At 39.4% G+C, this 18,744-nt stretch overlaps 4 protein-coding genes across 5 annotated transcripts in view; 3 read left to right on the top strand and 1 right to left on the bottom strand.

The window, feature by feature from the left end:
• The window catches only part of LOC122767889 (testis-expressed protein 264 homolog), a 31,266-nt gene extending 30,456 nt beyond the window's left edge, over positions 1-810 (bottom strand). Inside the window, exon 1 of the mRNA XM_044023439.1 lies at positions 373-810. Within this exon, the coding sequence (XP_043879374.1) occupies positions 373-621 (249 nt within the window). The 5' untranslated portion in view covers positions 622-810. The remainder of the gene's footprint in view (positions 1-372) is intronic.
• Positions 811-1,173: 363 nt separating this feature from the next.
• On the top strand, positions 1,174-2,664 carry gpx1a (glutathione peroxidase 1a). Its single transcript, XM_044023440.1, has 2 exons — positions 1,174-1,479; positions 1,986-2,664. Exons 1-2 carry the CDS (start codon positions 1,255-1,257, stop codon positions 2,334-2,336), a joined length of 576 nt encoding a protein of 191 aa, XP_043879375.1. The 5' UTR covers positions 1,174-1,254; the 3' UTR covers positions 2,337-2,664.
• Positions 2,665-3,479: 815 nt separating this feature from the next.
• Positions 3,480-4,813, top strand: brk1 (BRICK1 subunit of SCAR/WAVE actin nucleating complex). Its single transcript, XM_044023441.1, has 3 exons — positions 3,480-3,662; positions 4,144-4,226; positions 4,320-4,813. Exons 1-3 carry the CDS (start codon positions 3,545-3,547, stop codon positions 4,344-4,346), a joined length of 228 nt encoding a protein of 75 aa, XP_043879376.1. The 5' UTR covers positions 3,480-3,544; the 3' UTR covers positions 4,347-4,813.
• Positions 4,814-6,820: 2,007 nt separating this feature from the next.
• On the top strand, positions 6,821-14,839 carry rbm5 (RNA binding motif protein 5). Of its 2 annotated transcripts, none has more exons than XM_044023434.1 (25): positions 6,821-6,976; positions 7,200-7,247; positions 7,992-8,169; positions 8,257-8,415; positions 8,515-8,584; positions 9,011-9,084; positions 9,699-9,782; positions 10,069-10,129; positions 10,468-10,533; positions 10,622-10,782; positions 10,970-11,067; positions 11,232-11,319; positions 11,623-11,682; positions 11,863-11,929; positions 12,069-12,169; positions 12,261-12,405; positions 12,571-12,662; positions 12,746-12,925; positions 13,012-13,152; positions 13,258-13,341; positions 13,464-13,649; positions 13,761-13,835; positions 13,939-14,039; positions 14,138-14,267; positions 14,386-14,839. In XM_044023434.1, the coding sequence occupies exons 2-25, from the start codon at positions 7,231-7,233 to the stop codon at positions 14,509-14,511; spliced, it is 2,544 nt and encodes an 847-aa protein (XP_043879369.1). In that variant the 5' UTR covers positions 6,821-6,976; positions 7,200-7,230; the 3' UTR covers positions 14,512-14,839. The 2 variants fall into 2 exon arrangements, with proteins under 2 accessions (XP_043879369.1, XP_043879367.1); XM_044023432.1 differs by having other exon boundaries at positions 13,255-13,341.
• The last annotated feature ends 3,905 nt before the right edge of the window (positions 14,840-18,744 follow it).

Below are 18,744 nucleotides of genomic sequence, written 5' to 3'. Positions count from 1 at the left end.
ATGAATCTAGAAAATAATCAACAGATCAACCCTCAGCTGCAGACCCTAATACACTGTTATATTGTTGTTGCTCGAGAGATACTAATGATAACTCTAAATTAATCCCAAAAATGGCCTCAGATAATCTAAAAATACACTGTGGATATGTGGTATGAAAATACAATATACAGTACTCAATCTATAGTTGACTAGTAATACAGAGAAGTCTTGAGGTGGTTGGCTCGTTTTAGAATGACATTACCGCTATCTAGTGGTGAACCAGTGGTGTTGTTATTAAGCCTACCTGATTTTCTTTCTTTTTTTAATAACGACTGAGAAAATATGAGTGTATGTTTGTGAAATTATAGTGAGTGACGAGTAAGTGGTGTTTACCTTTTTAGGGTCATCGTAAAACACCCCAATACACGAGAGCTTTGGTCCAATACTGCGAGACTCCTTCAAAAGTTGTGCACACGTCTTGTACGGTCCCTCGTTGAATTTGTACGCGAACGTAATCTTCTTAATGGGAGGAGAGCCAGCTAACACGGTGATGTCTGACAATAGTCCCAAATAGTACGAAACACAAACAACTGCTAGCAACAGGCTGACGATGGCCACACAGAGACAGAGCCAGCCTGACATGGTGGCTCATTCACTAACTGGCAGGATGAACAGACACTGTCACTCAGCTTCATTTGCACATGAAACGCAGTTTGGCTTTTTTGACGTGGAGTTTTGATATTTTCGAGTAATTTTCAGACAGCAGCTAGCTACCGTTAGCTCCATTAAGATTTGTTTCTGAACCAACGGAGATTACACATTGCGCGCTACTTCCTGGAAGGTACCATTTAAGCGGCGGACAGGGGGGAGTTCAGTTGTGTGATTACTACAAATTTCAGATGTAACATTAAAATTCTCACATTTAATTTGATAAGTGCTCGTGTCCACTTCGTTTTACTATTAAGTGTTGACAAATATTGGCAATACTGACAAGAATTGGCATTTGTACTAAACTAAAACAAAGTACATCAAATATTTCGTTTTCCAAAATGAGACATTTATTTGTAATTGGATAATCGTGCACGTTCATCACAGAAAATTACAGTTTTCAGATAATAAACAGTGAAATAATAATAATAATAAAAGTAAGGTTACACTTAGACCTTGGGTGGTAGTGTAACATTCAAGCCCCGCCCCCGTGAACAAGGTGAAGGCTCGAGGCACCACGTCGCTTGATAACGACTTTGCCGTTGAAGTTACCCGGAGTTCTGAAGAATGACTGCGAAAGTGAGACAGTTTTATGAGCTGACAGCCAAGCTGCTGTCTGGAGACACCTTCAGTTTCGGAACACTGAAGGGGAAAGTTGTGCTGATTGAAAATGTGGCGTCTCTCTGAGGAACAACAACCAGGGACTACACTCAGATGAACGAGCTCCACTCTCGTTATTCCTCCCAAGGACTTGTTATTCTGGGTGTCCCCTGCAATCAGTTTGGACATCAGGTAAGTGTAATGTGTGAATTTGGACATGTGAGGACGTCAGGTAGATATTCATTAATCATACATGTGTAGAGTGTGATCGGGTATGCAGGGCATCTTTTTATCATCATCACATAGAGCAAAACCGCATCCTACTTGGAAACAATTCTAGTGCCTCATAAGTTACTCATAAGTAACGTAGGTATTAGTAGTTTAGTATTGTGCTGAGGATTATCACAATGACCCATTATAATAAATTATTCAGTGCAGAAGAATTAATTTGACATGGCCTCATGTTATAAAACCTGGTCATAGGTTTGCATTTATGAATATTTATTCAAATTACAGAAGCAGTCAGTTCGGGAGTGAAAAAATACACTTCCCTTTTTTGAAGTTTATGTTTAAGAAAATAAGAAAATACTCAAAGTACTAACATGATTACCCCCAAACTAGGTATAGCATTAGATAAATTGTAGGTAGCTTCATTTTGTATTTCTGAATATGTGTTTCTGTCTTTTTTTTCCTAACAGGAGAATGCCAAAAACGATGAAATCCTAAGATCTCTGAAGTATGTCCGTCCAGGGAATGGCTTTGAACCAAAGTTTCAGCTTCTTGAAAAGGTGGATGTGAACGGAGCAGATGCACACCCCTTGTTTGTCTATCTGAGAGAAAAGCTCCCATTTCCCAGTGATAATACCATGGCTCTCATGACCGATCCAAAGTTCATCATTTGGAGTCCAGTGTGCAGGAATGACGTTGCTTGGAACTTCGAGAAGTTCCTGGTCAGCCCTGATGGAGAACCCTACAAGCGCTACAGCAGAAATTTCCTGACCATGAATCTTGAGGCAGATATTAAAGAGCTACTCAAGAAGGTCAAGTAAGGTGTGCATCAAAAACACCCTGTATGACAGTGATAAAATATCAGTTACAACCAGTCTGGCTCCAAAGATTAATCGGTATTCACACATCTGTTGCATTAGTTAAACATGTTTTCCACAGTTAAAGTGTGTCGCAGTATTAAAAAGTATGTGGCCTTTACAATACAGTGCACTATGGTTGTTAAGTCTGTTTACTTAATGAAGACACTCCTCGAAGCCTTTTTTTGTGAGGGAAGTTTCTGATGAAGATGTAAATGACTGACATGACCACTGTGTATGATAAATTTCTTTGTCGTGAGGATTTGCCGAATAAAATTTCCTGTCAAGAAAATGGTGCTGTGATTTTTGTTAATTGCATAAAAACACATGTGTTGTGAAGAATAATAAGACCAATTTTCTTTACATCAGACCTAGTGAGTGTGAGTTATTTCTGTAGATCATTGGATATGTACCTCATTTGTGTATATGACTAACTTTATCGCCAATTAAAGATACTATGAGTTGCTTTATTATTGTTTAAAAGAAGTACACTTAGGTGAGTGACAAAATGTAAAAAGAATGCCAGCCCATGGCATTCCTAAGGTTAGAACCAAACCAAAAACTAATGTTTAGACAATGTTCCCTCAGGGTTATGCAGAAGCTTAACATTCGCTAAATGTTGTAGTTCCAGCATGAAGACCACACAATGTTCCTATTTGTTCTTGTATTTTTGTTTACAACTAAATGACAACGTTATGAGAATGTTGTCCAGAGGCTTGGAATGTTTGTATTCCAACCAGCTTCATTAAAAAATGTTAAGGTGTCATTATAAAAGGTTTCCTGTTGCTAGATTCACATTTAGGTTAATATTTAATGTTAGGCTATTTATCTAATTTTTTCAGACAATTGTACTTATGAAACAGAGTGATATATTTATACTTTACTTTCTCTATTTGTATTTTTGTGTTGGCGAAATGAGTAATAGCTTGAGTTAGCTAACTCAAGCTGAAATGATTTCACACAAACTTAATTTACCACATTGATATATGACAGTAAACGTATGTGATACAATGTCTAACAGTAAAAAACTAAATATATATTTATTTATTTTGTATGATTTTACCCAAGGTTGACTTGAATAACTGGCACATTATGTATGCGACACACTTCCTGGATGCACAATATCCTTGCATGAACGCTTCGCTGTAGTGACCGGTAGCAACTCGTCCAACATGGCTGGCCAAGAAGATCCTGTGCAGAGAGAGATTCACCAAGACTGGGCGAATCGAGAGTACATAGAAGTAATAACAAGCAGTATTAAAAAAATCGCCGACTTTCTTAATTCATTCGGTAAGTACGTAACCGGGCGGATTAGATAACATCTGATGTACGAGCGTTGTGAAAATGCTACATCAACCTAGCTGCTACCCTGCTAGTGTTAGCAATGGTGTTGATGTTTTCAGTGGCCACTCCCAGTTAGCAACTAGCTTTAACGTTAACTGCGGGGTTGCCGTTATATTCTCGTGGAAGCACTGTTTCGTGTAGAGCTGCCTTATATTTTGCTATTAACTACTTTGTCTGAATATTTCACGTAAAACTGTCAACTCAAATGGCTTAAATTGTCGAGCATTGAGACGGCTTAAGCCAGAGTTTTAGCCGCTGTTAACGCTAGTCTGCGCTGCTGTACAACACTTAACTGCTGGAATGGTGTTCTTCGGCAATAATGTTATTAGAACCGATAGTGTTCCATATTATTGACAGCATGCGTACGCTGTGCCATTTAATGAGCTGAGAACTGTAATTGTTGACAAATGCAAGTTTTCATCGCCAGATATGTCGTGTCGGTCCCGTTTGGCTACTCTAAACGAGAAGCTGACAGCGCTGGAGAGGAGGATTGAGTATATTGAAGCCAGAGTAAGTAGAATACATCGTTTATGAACGGGTTTGTGGCTTTTTACGTGAGTATTTGATTTGAGTAAATTGATTCAAATTTGTATCTATTTACAGGTGACAAAAGGAGAGACCTTGACCTAGATCCCATTGTGGACATTCATAACATCTACATCTATCCTGTCCCCTCCTTCCTTCCCCAATTCACAATAAGTGAGATGGATTCCACCCTGATTTTATGGGGCCATGTGGACCATTTTTATATTAAAAGGTTGTATTTACTGTTGTTTTAACCCATGATGCATTTGTATAGATGATACAACTTTGTCTTCAGCATCAGTGATTAAGGCATCATAAATGTTACATAATAAGCTGTAATTATTGATTCCAAAAATGTTGTTGAACTCAAACAATCTGGTATCAGCACAATTTGTTTGACTACCTGTGTATACAGTATCATTGTCACATTAGAGATTAATGAAAGAGGAACATTCTTGTGTGCCATGTTAAACAAGTCATTGTGTTGTCATCTTTATTATGGAACCTGCTTGTACAGTGAACTGTTTGGTGGTGTTTAATGATTTACATATTGTAATAAATGATAAACAGATGCACCCTTATTTATTAGGATGGTGACACAGGAAGAACGTTTTAGTTTAGGGGTCAAGTAGTAGCTTTACCTGTGCAAGTTGCAGTAAATACAAAAACATTTATGTAAAATTACCAAAGTATTAGTTGCACAGTGATAGAAAACACTAACATTATTATTACAGTATGCTCCTTGCACAGATCAAATTGTTAGTGTTGACAGTGTATAGAATGGGCATGAATGCTGGCATAAAATGAAAACTTTGTTAATCAATGTGTAATGGCTATTACAAAGAGAGATTTGTCTGCTGTGTATTAATAGTGATATATGAATAGCACTTGGTCTTCTCACACTTGACATTACATAATATTATTCTTTAATACAGTGTTTAGTGGGGTATTGATTGCCATATGTAAAGGGTTACTTACATACATACATTACTGAGGAGTCTTAACAATTGGGGCTGTAATCAACCAAAGACATTCTTGGTCAACTGAATGAATGCCAGTCCCATACACAAGACAGACAAGTAATGTTGTGTTTGAGGAGGTGGCACAGAGACAAGTTAATGTTATTTTTTAGATTACATTACTGCAGCAGATATACACTGAACCAAAATATTTGTTTTGCTCAGTAAGTACGCTGGCCATGCAAGGACTGGGATGTTTTCAGCTTCCAGGAATTGTGTACACATCCTTGAAACATGGGGCCGTGCTGCAACATGAGGTGATGGTCGTGGATGAATGGCACAACAATGGGCCTCAGGATCTCGTCCATAACATACACCTGCCCATACCATAACCGCTCACTCACACTGAACAGTGAAAACTGGGATTCCGTGAAGAGAACACTTCCAACTCGATTGAATGTGATCACATGCCCACTCAAGTCGGTTACGACGAACTGCAGTCAGGTCGAGACCCCGTCCCCGATGAGGACGACAAGCATGCAGGTGAACTTCTCTGATTCGGTTTCTTATAGTTTGTGCTTTGGTTATGCAAACCGATACTTGCAGCAAAGCCCTGTCCTTGTGGCTGGTCTCAGACTATCTTGGAGGTGAACATGCAGGATGTCGAGGTCCTGGGCTGATGTGGTTACCCATGGTCAGCAGTTGTGAGGCTGGTTGAGTGTACTGCCAAATTGCCTTTAGAGGCGGCTTATGGTAGAAAAATTAATTCATTCAATTCACTGGCAACAGCTGTGGTGGACATTCCTCCAGTCAGCACACTCCCTCAAAACTCGCGCCACCTGTGGCATTGTGCTGTGTGACAAAACTGAACATTTCAGAGTGGCCTTCTATCTTGGCCAGCCTTAGGCGCTCCAGTGCATGTTCATGCTGTCTAATCAGCATCTTGATATGCCACACCTGTGAGGTGGGATGGATTATCTCGGCAAAGGAGAGGTGCTCACAAACACAGATTTAGACAGATTTGTAAACAATATTTGAGAGAAATGGGGATTTTGTGTATATAGAAAATGTTTGAGATCTTTTGAGTTCAGCTCATGAAAAATGGGAGCAATGTTTATATTTTTGTTCAGTGTATTACATTACATAGATAGATAGATAGATAGATACTTTTTTGATCCCGAAGGAAATTCAAGTGATGTCATTTAGCAGACGCTTTTATCCAAAGCGACTTACAATAAGTGCATTTCAACAGTTGGGTATAAACAAGAGCTATAAGTAAGTAAGTAAGTGCTTCAAGTATGCCCATGTATAAAGTGCTACTCATAAGTGCAATGTACAAGTGTACATGATGAACCAAGCACAGCAGCGACGTGCCCAGCAAAATGGCGGTAATTGTGACTTTGTTAGCCCTCACTTGAGACTGTCAGGCAAACGTTAACGATTACACTATGCTGTACACACGTATTTATGTTTAATTAGCACGCGACTGTGTCATTTATGACCAATCCACCTCATTTCAACATTTATTTCTGTGATATTAACATAAATACTTAAGGCTTTTCAACCTCTGCCTGCAAGGCAAATTCCGGGCACTAAAAACACCCAGCATACACTGGGTTTCACACCAATGCATCCTGGGACGAAGAAGGTAACGCTGTAGTCCTGTAAAGACTGAAGTCTTTGAACGGAAGATGAATTTTGTGCCTGCACTTCTGTAACGCACGCTTTGAAAAAGTAGTTGTGGGCGATCAAATAAAACAACAACAACCGACACTGGTGAGTTTTAAACATGTAAAGAGTGAACGTTAAAACCCTTTAAACCTCCCATTTACGTCATTGGTTTTGGCGTAAGACGTGTTTGCTATGGGTTTACAGTGTCCATCTTAGGGTATATTGTGCGTATTGTTAAGAGTGTGGAGTCTGTGTAGTTTGGGCCTGTTAAAAAAAATATAAGGGAGATTTGTTTAACCGGCGTCATTTGACATTTTTTTATTTCCAGAAGTCGTGTGGGTGAAGAGACAGCGAGGAAAATGGGAGCTGATAAAAGGTGAGTAAGCCCTTGCGCCGATCGCCATGGTAGGTGGGGCTAGTCATGAACTCAGTCCTGTATTTAAACAAATATAGCAATGAATTAAGGTCCACAAAATGAGTGTACCGTATGTCATTTAATTCAACAGTCGTAAAGGTGAAACGTATTGTTTTTACTCTGTATTTAAACCTGAGGAGGGGGTTTGGGTTCATGAAAATTACAATCGAAATGTTAACCATGCAGGGACGACAAGGCATCCTGCTTGTGAGCATTCCACCCTTTATAACTAAAGTAAACACTAGTTCGAAAGATGTAATGTATAGGACATTTCTTTTTAAAATGGCTAACGCAATTTTGGAAGCAAACTGAGGAACAACCTTGAATCTTTATAGTGTAGGGAAATCATAATAAGAAATGTACTGAACAGTTATTGTTGTTTTCTTGTGATTGGATCGCTGGTGTTTATGAGGTCATAAAACAAATTTATAAGAAATTAAGACTGACCAGGTTTATGTGGCAAAATGTGAAGCAACATAAGCGACTAGTAATAAAACTGTTACAGGTGTAAAAAATGTTATACTTGTCCCACAAAATCAATGTAAAGTAGTCATTGTAGCAAAAATCTTTGATTCACTATATTTGTGAAAAGGTAACTAGATGGCATAATTGTGTCAATGAGTGTTTTTTTGAAGTAGTGTTCTAAGAATTGGTGTGCTGGGGCGCTGATGTCTTACTTTTCCATTCAATGTCTCCCTTATTTAGGATAAGTCGGACAGAACGGAGTGGTAGATATGGCTCTGACCAGTCCCGTGATGAATCAGAATGGCGTGACAGAAGAGACAGGGATCAAGAGCGTGATCATAACATGCGCCGCTGGGGAGAAGAGAGACGCAGTGATCGCTACGATGGAGATCGCAGAGGAACAAGAGACAGTCCGGAGGTAGTTATTTTTCATGTTCACTGACTTTTTAAAGGTATTGTGTTTTGGACATTTACTGATTGATGCATTGAATTGTGTGCTTTAAAGCAAAGAGACAGGAAGCGACGCAACAGTGACAGATCTGAAGATGGTTATCACTCTGATGGTGACTTCCCAGACCAGGATTACAGAAGAGAGCCTGGGGAGGAGAAGAAGAGCAAGACCATCATGCTCTGGGGTCTGTCTCCTCACGTCACTGAAGATGATGTAAGTGCCTTGTTTTGTGTGTGCATTTGTAACATGTAATGCCTTATTAAAATGGGGAGGAATTGCAATAATTATGAGAAACATCCTGTTGTTACTTAGATTCGTTTTGCCATTGACCAACTGGAGGGACCCCAGCCAGTGGACGTCAGGCTAATGAAGAAAAAAACAGGTGAGATTCTGATGAAAGATGGACTCCAACCTCCCCCCCAGTCTTTGACCATTGGGACAATCTGCTTCCATTCAGACCCATTTTCCCATAGCAGCTAAGAGGGACTTGATCAAATAACTCTATAGCTGGTTTAAAATCATGATTTCAGACTTTTCATTTCAGTTACTTGTGGAGCTTTTTAAGGTAAGTAAAAGAAGTAATAATCGTTATGAGAGAGTCAGTTGGCAGACACACACTTTGTTGTTGAGTGTGTATCAAACAATGATATTCAGCAAAATTTCTTGCCATGGTTAAACTCCTAAGGAGTGGCCCATTGTGTATCCAAAAGGGCCTGGGTCGTGAAGCAGTTTGTGGAAGAGTTTGAATAATATGCCCATGGACTCTTAACTAACACGCCTCCCGTCTATATTTGAATGCTGTCTCTAGGTATAAGCCGTGGTTTCGCCTTCGTGGACTTTTATCACTTGCAAGATGCTACCCGGTGGATGGAGACCAATCAGGTTGCTTCACAATCGCCAAGTCTAGTTTTAATCTTGGGGATCTGCAAAAATAAACCAAAAGGCAACCAAAGTGTATTAAATAAGTAGTGTGGAAACTGTACTGATCTTTAAAAGTCATGGGTTGTGTATATAACACAGGAAAAATGTATATTAATAGAGATGGTTATATTCAGAATTTATCTTGCAAAGAAGTAATTTCTTCAGTTGTAGTTGTGTATGTAATGACAGTAGCATCAAAGTTGCAGAGTTCAATCTTATTGTGAGGGTATCCGCCTGAAGGAATGAATACATTATAGTTACTTTGCTGTTAGAGCCCCCTGAAAAAATTATTTCTTTTTTTTTTTTTTTTTTTTTTTTTTTTTTTTTTTTTTTTTAAACAAAGTCACTCCTCATAACATACACTCCGCTCCAGCCTAGTCTGGGCACACGGGTCCCAAACACTTAAAGAAATCTCTATACATCATGCTCACATATACATCATGTGCCTGTCTTTAACACAAAGGCTATCTGTTGGGGATCCCTCTCCCCCATCTCTCCCTTCCAACACTGTTGCTCTATTGATGAGACGAATACACACCATGAACACTTGACTGATATTTGTCCTTCTCTTTCAGAAATGTCTGACCATCCAGGGCAAAATTGTGGACATGCACTACAGCAATCCCCGTAACAAGTATGAAGATTGGCTCTGCAACACTGTAAGTACATGGTTTTAATGGTCATATTGTCTCAATAATGTTACTAGAGAACACTACACACACACAGGCAAACAAACAGACAAAAAGCCTTTTAAATTACAGTTGTTACGGTCATGTCAGCTTATTTTTATGGTACACCTTCACTGAGATGTGAGTGGTAAAGGTTAGGTTGTGTCTCAGGTAAGTATGGTATGCTGCACCAATATAGACTGCCTGTTCTCAGAGGCAGAACTGTAAAGGGCTTTAGTAGGTGTGTAATAAAAATGATGTAAACGGTTACTTGCAGTGTGGCCTGTACAATTTCCGGAGGAGGCTGAAGTGCTTCAGATGTGGAGCAGCCAAAGCTGGTAAGTAGTTTGACCAACAAGAGGCCACTGACGTCAGACATCATGACAGCCTTGGACGCAACGCAAAGCTTGTGTATTTGGAGTTAAAGAGGCCCAGTAAACCAAATGATAAGAATTGTTAAATGTTGGCAAGGTGCATGGATAGGGAAATCCCATTGACAGTAACAAAAACAAAACACAATGCATCATTTACTTTATGAGATAATATAGCTTCAGTATTGTAGACACTCATTTACTGAGCGCAGGCTTTTCCTTTTTTTTTTCTCATTTCCACTTCTTTGATTGCACTCATGTTTAAGGTGAATGCACTGCTTACTTTTCTGTCATTCTTTCAACAGAAAGTGAAACCAGCGGTAATACCGGAGTCTCTGAAACTCAGAATGGTGGCGATTTCTACGGCGACAGTAAGGACTTTCATGTTATAATATTACTTCATGTCAAATTTTATGTCTGTGGTAGGTTGTTCTTAAATGTTGATTTTGTTCTGTACAGCAATCATCCTGAGAAATATTGCTCCCCTGACCACCGTGGAAGCCATCATGTCAGCCCTGGCACCATATGCTAATCTTTCATCTAACAATATTCGTCTCATCAAGGACAAGCAGACGGGCCAGAACAGAGGCTTTGCCTTTGTACAGCTCTCCTCTCCCTTGGTAAAGCACTCATATAAACATTTGCACAGTGTACTATTACATAAAGGCAGAGTTTACTTTTGTAACAACCGTCGACTTACAAATGTCCTCGACTTTGCTTTACTACTGATAAATTCATCAGATTTTTCCTGGGTGGAATTGCCCCTTTGTTGATATCTGCATTATTTTATTTTTATTCCTATCACAGGAGGCCTCTCAGCTACTAACCATCCTCCAAGGACTGCAGCCTACTCTAAAACTGGATGGAAAAACAATTGGGGTGGATTATGCCAAGAGTGCTAGAAAGTAAGTTTGAAAAAATTGTGTTTTGTAATTTGACCTTCACCAACTGTTATTTCCTCTGCTGGTCTTATGTGGTCTTCATCACCTTCCTACAACTCCTTCAAAAATGTGAGGAGGAATTCAACCATGCATAAATAATTTATTTATTATTTTTTTGTCCATTTTAGGGACCTTTTACTACCAGATGGGAATCGTGTCAGTGCCTTCTCTGTAGCCAGCACAGCGATTGCTGCAGCCCAGTGGTCATCGAGTCAGGTAAGGTCCTATATTTTCTACCATTGTGTTATTTTCCATCTCCTAGTGTTCATTTCAGAGACGCATAAAGGTGTACTTTGTAGGGTCTCTGGAAAATTCTCACACTTAGGGCCACTCCCTGTCCTGTGAACGCACTTGTATGATATGTGTCTGATGTCATTGCTTAAACTCACAGTGGATATGTGCTTTACTGCGCTTATTGTCGGACTCTCTTTTAGAATCTTATTATTGATCAATAATACCAAAAAGATCCTGTCTGCTGTATCTTTTGTAATGGACTATTTTCCTTTTTGGCCAAAACAGAGTTCAGAGGGAATGTCTGAGTACAGCTACCTGCAAGAAGGATATACTCCAATGTCACAGGTTAGTAGAAGAGAAAAAAGGAACCATTTTAATAGATATCTTGAATTGGTGCATCTGTTTTCTTGACTGTTAAATTGTAAAGGCATTAGCTATATGTTCAGACAAATACAACCAATGCACAATAGAAACTAATGGCATTATCACTATTGTATGTTAATCAATCACTTTTTTTGAAAATAGGAATACCAGTCGTTCTACCATCAAGGAGCAGGGCCCAGTACCTCACAGGGGAATGGAATTCTAGGAGGTAAGAGATGCTTTGATAATATTGGCAATATTAGAAAGTGAAACAGTTGGGTATTATTGATAATCTAAATCAATGACGTATAATATTTACATTTTTATGCAAGACAATTTGCTAAAAGGTTTTGCTTTTCTGATTGTAGCCGCCCCAAGTGTCAAGATTCTTCCAACTGCAGCTGGAGTAGTGATCTCACAGGGTGCCCAAGTTTACCAACCACATATAATTGCCCAGCCTGCTGTTCAGGTAATGTGCACAACTGCTTAATGACTCGTTTGTTCAATTATTAAAATGCTTGTTGTAACGGTCTCCAAAATAACAATTACCTTAACTGCAGGCTTTGGCACTTGCTCAGCAAATGGAGGCAAAACCCCAAACAGGACATCTGTCAAGCCTCAACGCCTTGTCTGTTGGTCCTGTGGGTGCAGCCGCCGTTACCAGTGCCAGTACATCTGCAGCCTCTGGACAGAAAGCTGACCCTGGTATGAGAATCAAGCAGGATTTAACTTAAAAACATGATTAATGTGGTGTTAGTGTTTTATTAACAGACACGAATGCTTGAGAATTTAGTTTTTGCATTTTTAAAGGTACAAAATTGCAAATATGTTTTCTACTATGCAAATAACGGTATGCTGTATAATTTACAGCTATTCCGGATACATCCACCTATCAGTATGATGAGTCCTCTGGCTACTATTATGACCCTCAAACTGGCCTCTACTATGACCCGTATTCACATGTAAGCAGTACACTCATCAGTACACTGCCATGCGAGTACTTAAATGTGTATTGTTTTGACAATATACATGCTTGTGCTTTCAGTATTACTTCAACTCTCAGACCCAGCAGTATCTGTACTGGGACAGTGAGAAGCAGGCGTACTTGCCAGCCCCAACTGACGCACCCACAGGACAAAATGATAACGCCACGAGCGGCTCTGCCTCAGGAAGTAAGGACGGCAAGGAGAAAAAGGAGAAGCCCAAAAGCAAGACTGCTCAGCAGGTACCATCACATACACATGTTCAGAAAAATAGTTTCACACATTGTTTTTGTTTTAAGATTTAACGTTTTACGTCTGATTCTTTCAGATTGCTAAAGACATGGAACGGTGGGCTAAAAGTCTCAACAAACAGAAGGAGAACTTCAAGAGTAGCTTTCAGCCTATCAGTCAAGAAGAGAGGAAGGAGGCAGCCGCTGCTGATGCTGGTTTCACGCTGTTTGAAAAGAAGGTATATTTAGTCAGTTGTGATGTATAAAAAGGTTTGGACCTAATGTCACTGTTTTAAGTGAATGGATTGATTTATGGGCTTGTTTTTTTTAATTTTTATTAGCAGGCAGGAACCTATGAAAGACTGATGCCAGAGATGCCAAGGGTCATTGAGGAAGAGCCACCAACTAGCTCAGCCAACACCTCCAAGGTGAGTACACTTCCAGCTTTTCTCTAGCAGGATTGCAATTACTTCTTTTATTGACATTTAAATTTCATCATCTTTCATCGTAACAATATGAAACCCTGCGTTTGTTTCTGTGGTGTGGTTAGTGTGGCCTTGTGGCTGCCTACAGTGGAGATAGTGACCCAGAAGAGGGTGGAGTCGAGACTGACGGCGGCGAGTGCAGCCAGGATAAACTGACAGACTGGTCCAAGTTGGCCTGCTTGCTGTGTAGGAGACAGTTTCCTAATAAAGAGAGTCTGCTTCGACATCAACAACTCTCTGACCTCCACAAGGTAACGCCACACATTGTTGTAGCTTGTAAATGAGGGAAGTGCAAAGATTCTGTGAGAAACATCATGGCAGTTCACTCACGTAGGCATTTTATCTTTTCTCGTGTCTTCTAGAAAAACATAGAGGTTCTCCGCAGGTCGCAGATGAGCGAAGCAGAGCTGGAAGAGTTGGAAAGGAAAGAGACTGAGGTTCGGCTCAATACAAATAGGGCAGCTGTTCGAGTCATACTGTTCCCGTTTCAAGGTGACGGCAATGTAAGATTCAAAATGTTTTTCTTCTCCCCGTGGATAGTTGAAATACAGAGACAGAGCAGCCGAGAGGAGAGAAAAATATGGCATCCCTGAACCACCGGCGCCCAAAAAGAAGAAATTTAGCCAACCGACACCAACAGTGTAAGCAACATTGTTTCGTTTTACATCACTGTTCTCTGATCCTTTTTGTTTCTTTGACATCTCAATTTTACAAGAAAAATCTCTCTTTCACTGCGTAGTAACTATGAGCAGCCCACCAAAGACGGCCTCAACAGTGACAATATCGGAAACAAAATGCTACAGGCCATGGGCTGGAAGGAGGGGAAAGGACTTGGTCGCAACCAGCAGGGCATCACTGCACCCATTGAGGTATTCAAATATTGGCCTGATGGTGTCAGTGTGTATCCGTAAGCCATCAGCCTGGATAACTGTATATGTTTATTGAAAAACTCAAAAAAATGCTTGTGTTTGTGGTTTTTCTCTTCAGGCACAGCTGAGAACTAAAGGAGCTGGACTTGGGACAAAAGGCACCAACTATACCCTCTCTCCTTCCGACACGTATAAAGATGCAGTCCGTAAAGCCATGTTTGCACGCTTCACGGAATTAGAATGAGCAGGTTCATTTTCCATCATGTCTATAGTAGCAGAGAAAAAAAGCAAAAGGAGAACATCTTTAAATGATTCCACTCCATATTTTATCCATGATGATTATACCTCTTGCCTTGAACATGGCCATAGAAATAAGCTATAACGGAGGTATATTAATTAATTAATTTAAAAGTTGTACATATGCACAGTTAAGTTTACTTGGCCTAGTTTACAAAGTTGTTTTTTTGTATTTCTCCTGTGATTTATTTTTTTTGGTCTCCGCATGTGAAAAAGATTGTACAGTTTATACAAAATCTCGTTTGTACATAGAATAAATTACATATGACATTTCACGGTGTTGCATCGTCCTTCATTGTGTGGAATTGGGAGTTTTGACATTGCCCATTTTGTTTTTGACCTGTTCCAGACTTCCTCCTGCCTGGTGGGCGTTAATTACATTGAAAAGTTCAATGTTCACAAGTTGTGGTTGGACGTGATAGAGATTATTTACTTAACAACAATACTACTAGGAGGCAGAAGTATTCCTCACTTTTTTTTTCTCTCAGCTTCTCCCTCTGTAAGGCTCATCACTGAAGAAGCAGGAGCTGGAGTTTTGATGGCTGAGGTCAATTTAGAGTGTGCAATTCCAAGTTACCCAATCACTCGGGAGGCATCCTCGATCTGTCTGGATTTTAACTGGCAACCCTTTGATTACAAGCTATGTTCCCTTTCCACTTGGACATGGGCTGCTCCAGAGGTATTCCTCACACACCAGGGAGTTAAAGGGATACTTCACAGATTTGCGTTTAGCTTTGTAGTACTAGAATAAGGGTAGTATTTCTTTGAACAATTGTGCTTCCCAACCTCAGTTTTGTTACATTCCCACCAGCGACATTTGGTGGACATTTTTCATTGAAATAGCTTGTGTTAAAATAGAGACAGGATATTAAATGCAGTTGCTTTTGCTTCAGGAAAAATTGTCTATTTGATGCCTGGACAGTTTAGCACCATGATCAGAGCAGATTTAACATAAATAGCATCATATTAGCTCCTGAACAAACAATGCTCAGAAGGATGGCTTTGTGTGTGTGTGTGTGTGTGTGTGTGTGTGAAAATAACTTCTTTGTGTCCCACAGTGGGAATTTTCTCAGGCTTGGATCAAAAAAAAAACCCTGCTTAACACAAATAATGACTGGACCTGCAGATGTGACTCGGACTCTTCCTGTAAATGGAGAATGAAAGGCTATTTATTTGTATGTTTACGCGGACAGACAATGTATAGTGCAAACTTACCTCAGGCTTGGAAGCTAAAGCCCACTATGAACCGTATTGATCCTTCATTCAAAGGGCTGGTTAGTTTACCTCCCTTTGTTCTTGGAGCCTCGTATATAAACACGCCGAAAGATAATACAGTGCATCAAATGGGTTTATTGGGTTTAATGGGTTTGTCCCTAAAATGGTGTAAACTTCACATTAATCTCTGTTGCTTTCTGTTATTTATACACATTATCTTCAAAACCCGCCTGTACTCCTGTGGTGTCTCTTTATGAATAAGCAAAATAAACCATAAATGCACAACAGGCTCAGTAGTGATGGAGTTCTGCTCTTTTTGAACTTTTTTGTTATGATTTCAGGTATTGAATGTAATGAATATCCAAACCAATACTATCCAACTTTATTTATAAAGCACGTTAACAACAACAACAACTGAAACAGAAGTGCTGTCCATCAGCAATAAATAAAATTTCCACCTTCACACAATAGCTGGCTTAGAGAGGTCCTAACTCGTATCAAGCTTGAGAAGGTTTTCACTGGCGGGTTCTGATAATGCCTTTAATAAAACCTGGCAGCCCTTCTTGCGACCTCTTTTATTTTTTCCCCCCTTATTTTTATTTACTTATTTTTTAATTTCTAATTTTATTCATTTTAATATGTTTTTTTATTTATGTGTTTTTTTCTTTTTCTCTATCTAACAGTGGGTGGGAATGGGAAAGGGTTATTAATGGCTGATGGGAGCAGTTCAGACTTAGTTAAGTTGTTGTTGACCAACTGCTAATTTCACTATAAGACTTGTTGCATACACTGTATATGTGAACTATTGTTATATGTAAACAAAAAAAACGAATAAAAAGATTTATAAAAAAAAAGAAATAAATAAAATCTAGGAACATAAGAAAACAGACAGTTAAATGATAAAATATTGTAGAACGTATTAAAACAACACAAATAAACAGTTGTACAATAAATGGGTCAAAAGCCATGGAGTAAAAATGGGTTTTTAAGATACATTTTTAAATAAACTACAAACCCAGATTATGACCAGATTTACCGATATGCAATATAACATGATGTAAACCCACTGTGTCTTTAATGAAGTTTCATCATGGTTGCTTCTTTTTCATAATGACAATAACGCTTACCACGATTAAGTTTATTCGTGAATTCAGTGCCCACACCCAGCGTCATACATTATTTAAGTGTATGGTTGTTGATATTGAAACTTAAATCTGCTGTTGCCAGATGTTAGGCCGACTTCTTGTCCATTGCAGCTGTCAGAATTCTCCCCCCTTCTGCCTCCCTTCCTCCCCTGAGTCACCTCATGAACATGTTTTAGTGAGGGAAAGGCATTTACTCATGGACAAACAGCGTAACCTCATGAGCGGAGAGAATCGCCTCTTTGTGGAGTTCTGGCTCCTCACTGGGGAAAAAGTGTTGTGGGATAGATACACAGAAAAGTTTCTCCTAGATTTGCTCGCTGAACCCTGAGCCTGGTGAGACCCACGTGAAAGAATACAGAGGTTATATATTAAAAAAAAGGTCCAGTGTGTGAGGATTAGTGACATCTAATGGTGAGACGACACGTTGTAACAGACGACTCCTTCCTTCCAACCCTTCCCTCTGTTTCCCAAGCACATCAGGGACCAACAGTGGCCTTCTTCTTCTTCTTCTACTTCTTCTTCTTCACTAAAAGCCACACAGATATTTCAGTGTGAGGAAATCATTCGTGTTTATCTAGTTGCTCCACTCCGTAGATGTTATCTTCAGTGATAAATCAACAGTCTCAGTGTGTCCATCAGATTAATAATGATCTATGTTTGTAGTGAGTGAGCACCCATACGCTTTCTATGTAAATGAAGAAAAACGACATCCTTTCTGGTATGTGAAGACCACTGTAGTTTGCTGACATGCTTGAGAAAGAGAGGGATGAGTAGAGGAGTCTGTTACAATATACAGTCTCACCATTAGGTGTCACTAATGGCCCTTTTCCACTATGGTCCCAGCTCGACTTTGACTCGCCTCGCCACCGTTTAGGTTGGTTTTCTGTGTAACTGAATCATTAGAATCGGTTAATTAAAAGTACTTCAGGAAAAAAACTGAACGTGCAGGAGGAACTTATTCAGTCACTGGACTGAAATACAGCGGCAGGGTTTGTGACGCGGCTCACTGTCGCTAAATACACCAGACTCCTCTGTTCAATATTGAGATTTTAGACATTTTCCTGGTAATTGTTGGACATTAACTCACATTTTTTTAGGATTGTTAAGTCTTTTTAACTGATCTACAGTTCGGCATTGTTCGGCTTGATTTGTGTTTCAGACATCTCTTCCTGTGACGGCACTTGACCACTCTGACGACGTCACACATAGTACCTACTCGGCTCGCTTGGAACCTCACCAGAGTACTAGTAAAAGTACTACGCTAGTGGATCAACAGTGTGTTGAGAAAAAACAACAACATTAGAACATATTTGTTTATTATTACATCTTTTTAGATAGATTTAGCTATCTGAATAGTGTTGAACTTAAGTTATTTGGTTACTTGAGTAATTCAAGTTCAGTATCACCACTTTTGTGATTTTATTTCCCCTTTAATGTTAATAAAAAGCAAACAAACAAGAGTGACACTGGTTATCAATAATAGTTAAGCACCAAAGCAAATTCAGCTTAGGGCCCCCGTAAAGGCTTGTGCCGGCCCTGTGTGGAATCTAAGTAACCCTGGTTCCACACCAGTTCCATCCAACTCCACTAATCTATTTCCTGTCACTGCTTACACACTGACCTTTAATGTTGCAATGTTTAACTTAGTTACATATAGTTTTTTTGAGCTTCAGTGATTTTTTTTTTAACTGTCATATTTGCTGACATGAAAGAAAACTTCTTTAATTCAAATCTATTATCAGAATAATCAGCTCTAATTTCCACACCCTGAAAAAAGAGAGATGAAATAAAATAATCACCATTTATTGTAATTTATTTTA

This window comes from Solea senegalensis, linkage group LG4, assembly GCF_019176455.1.
Source record: "Solea senegalensis isolate Sse05_10M linkage group LG4, IFAPA_SoseM_1, whole genome shotgun sequence".
Taxonomy (NCBI): Eukaryota; Metazoa; Chordata; class Actinopteri; order Pleuronectiformes; family Soleidae; genus Solea; species Solea senegalensis.
Note: the sequence above shows the minus strand (reverse complement) of the source record. Positions and strands in the feature narration are given on the sequence as shown.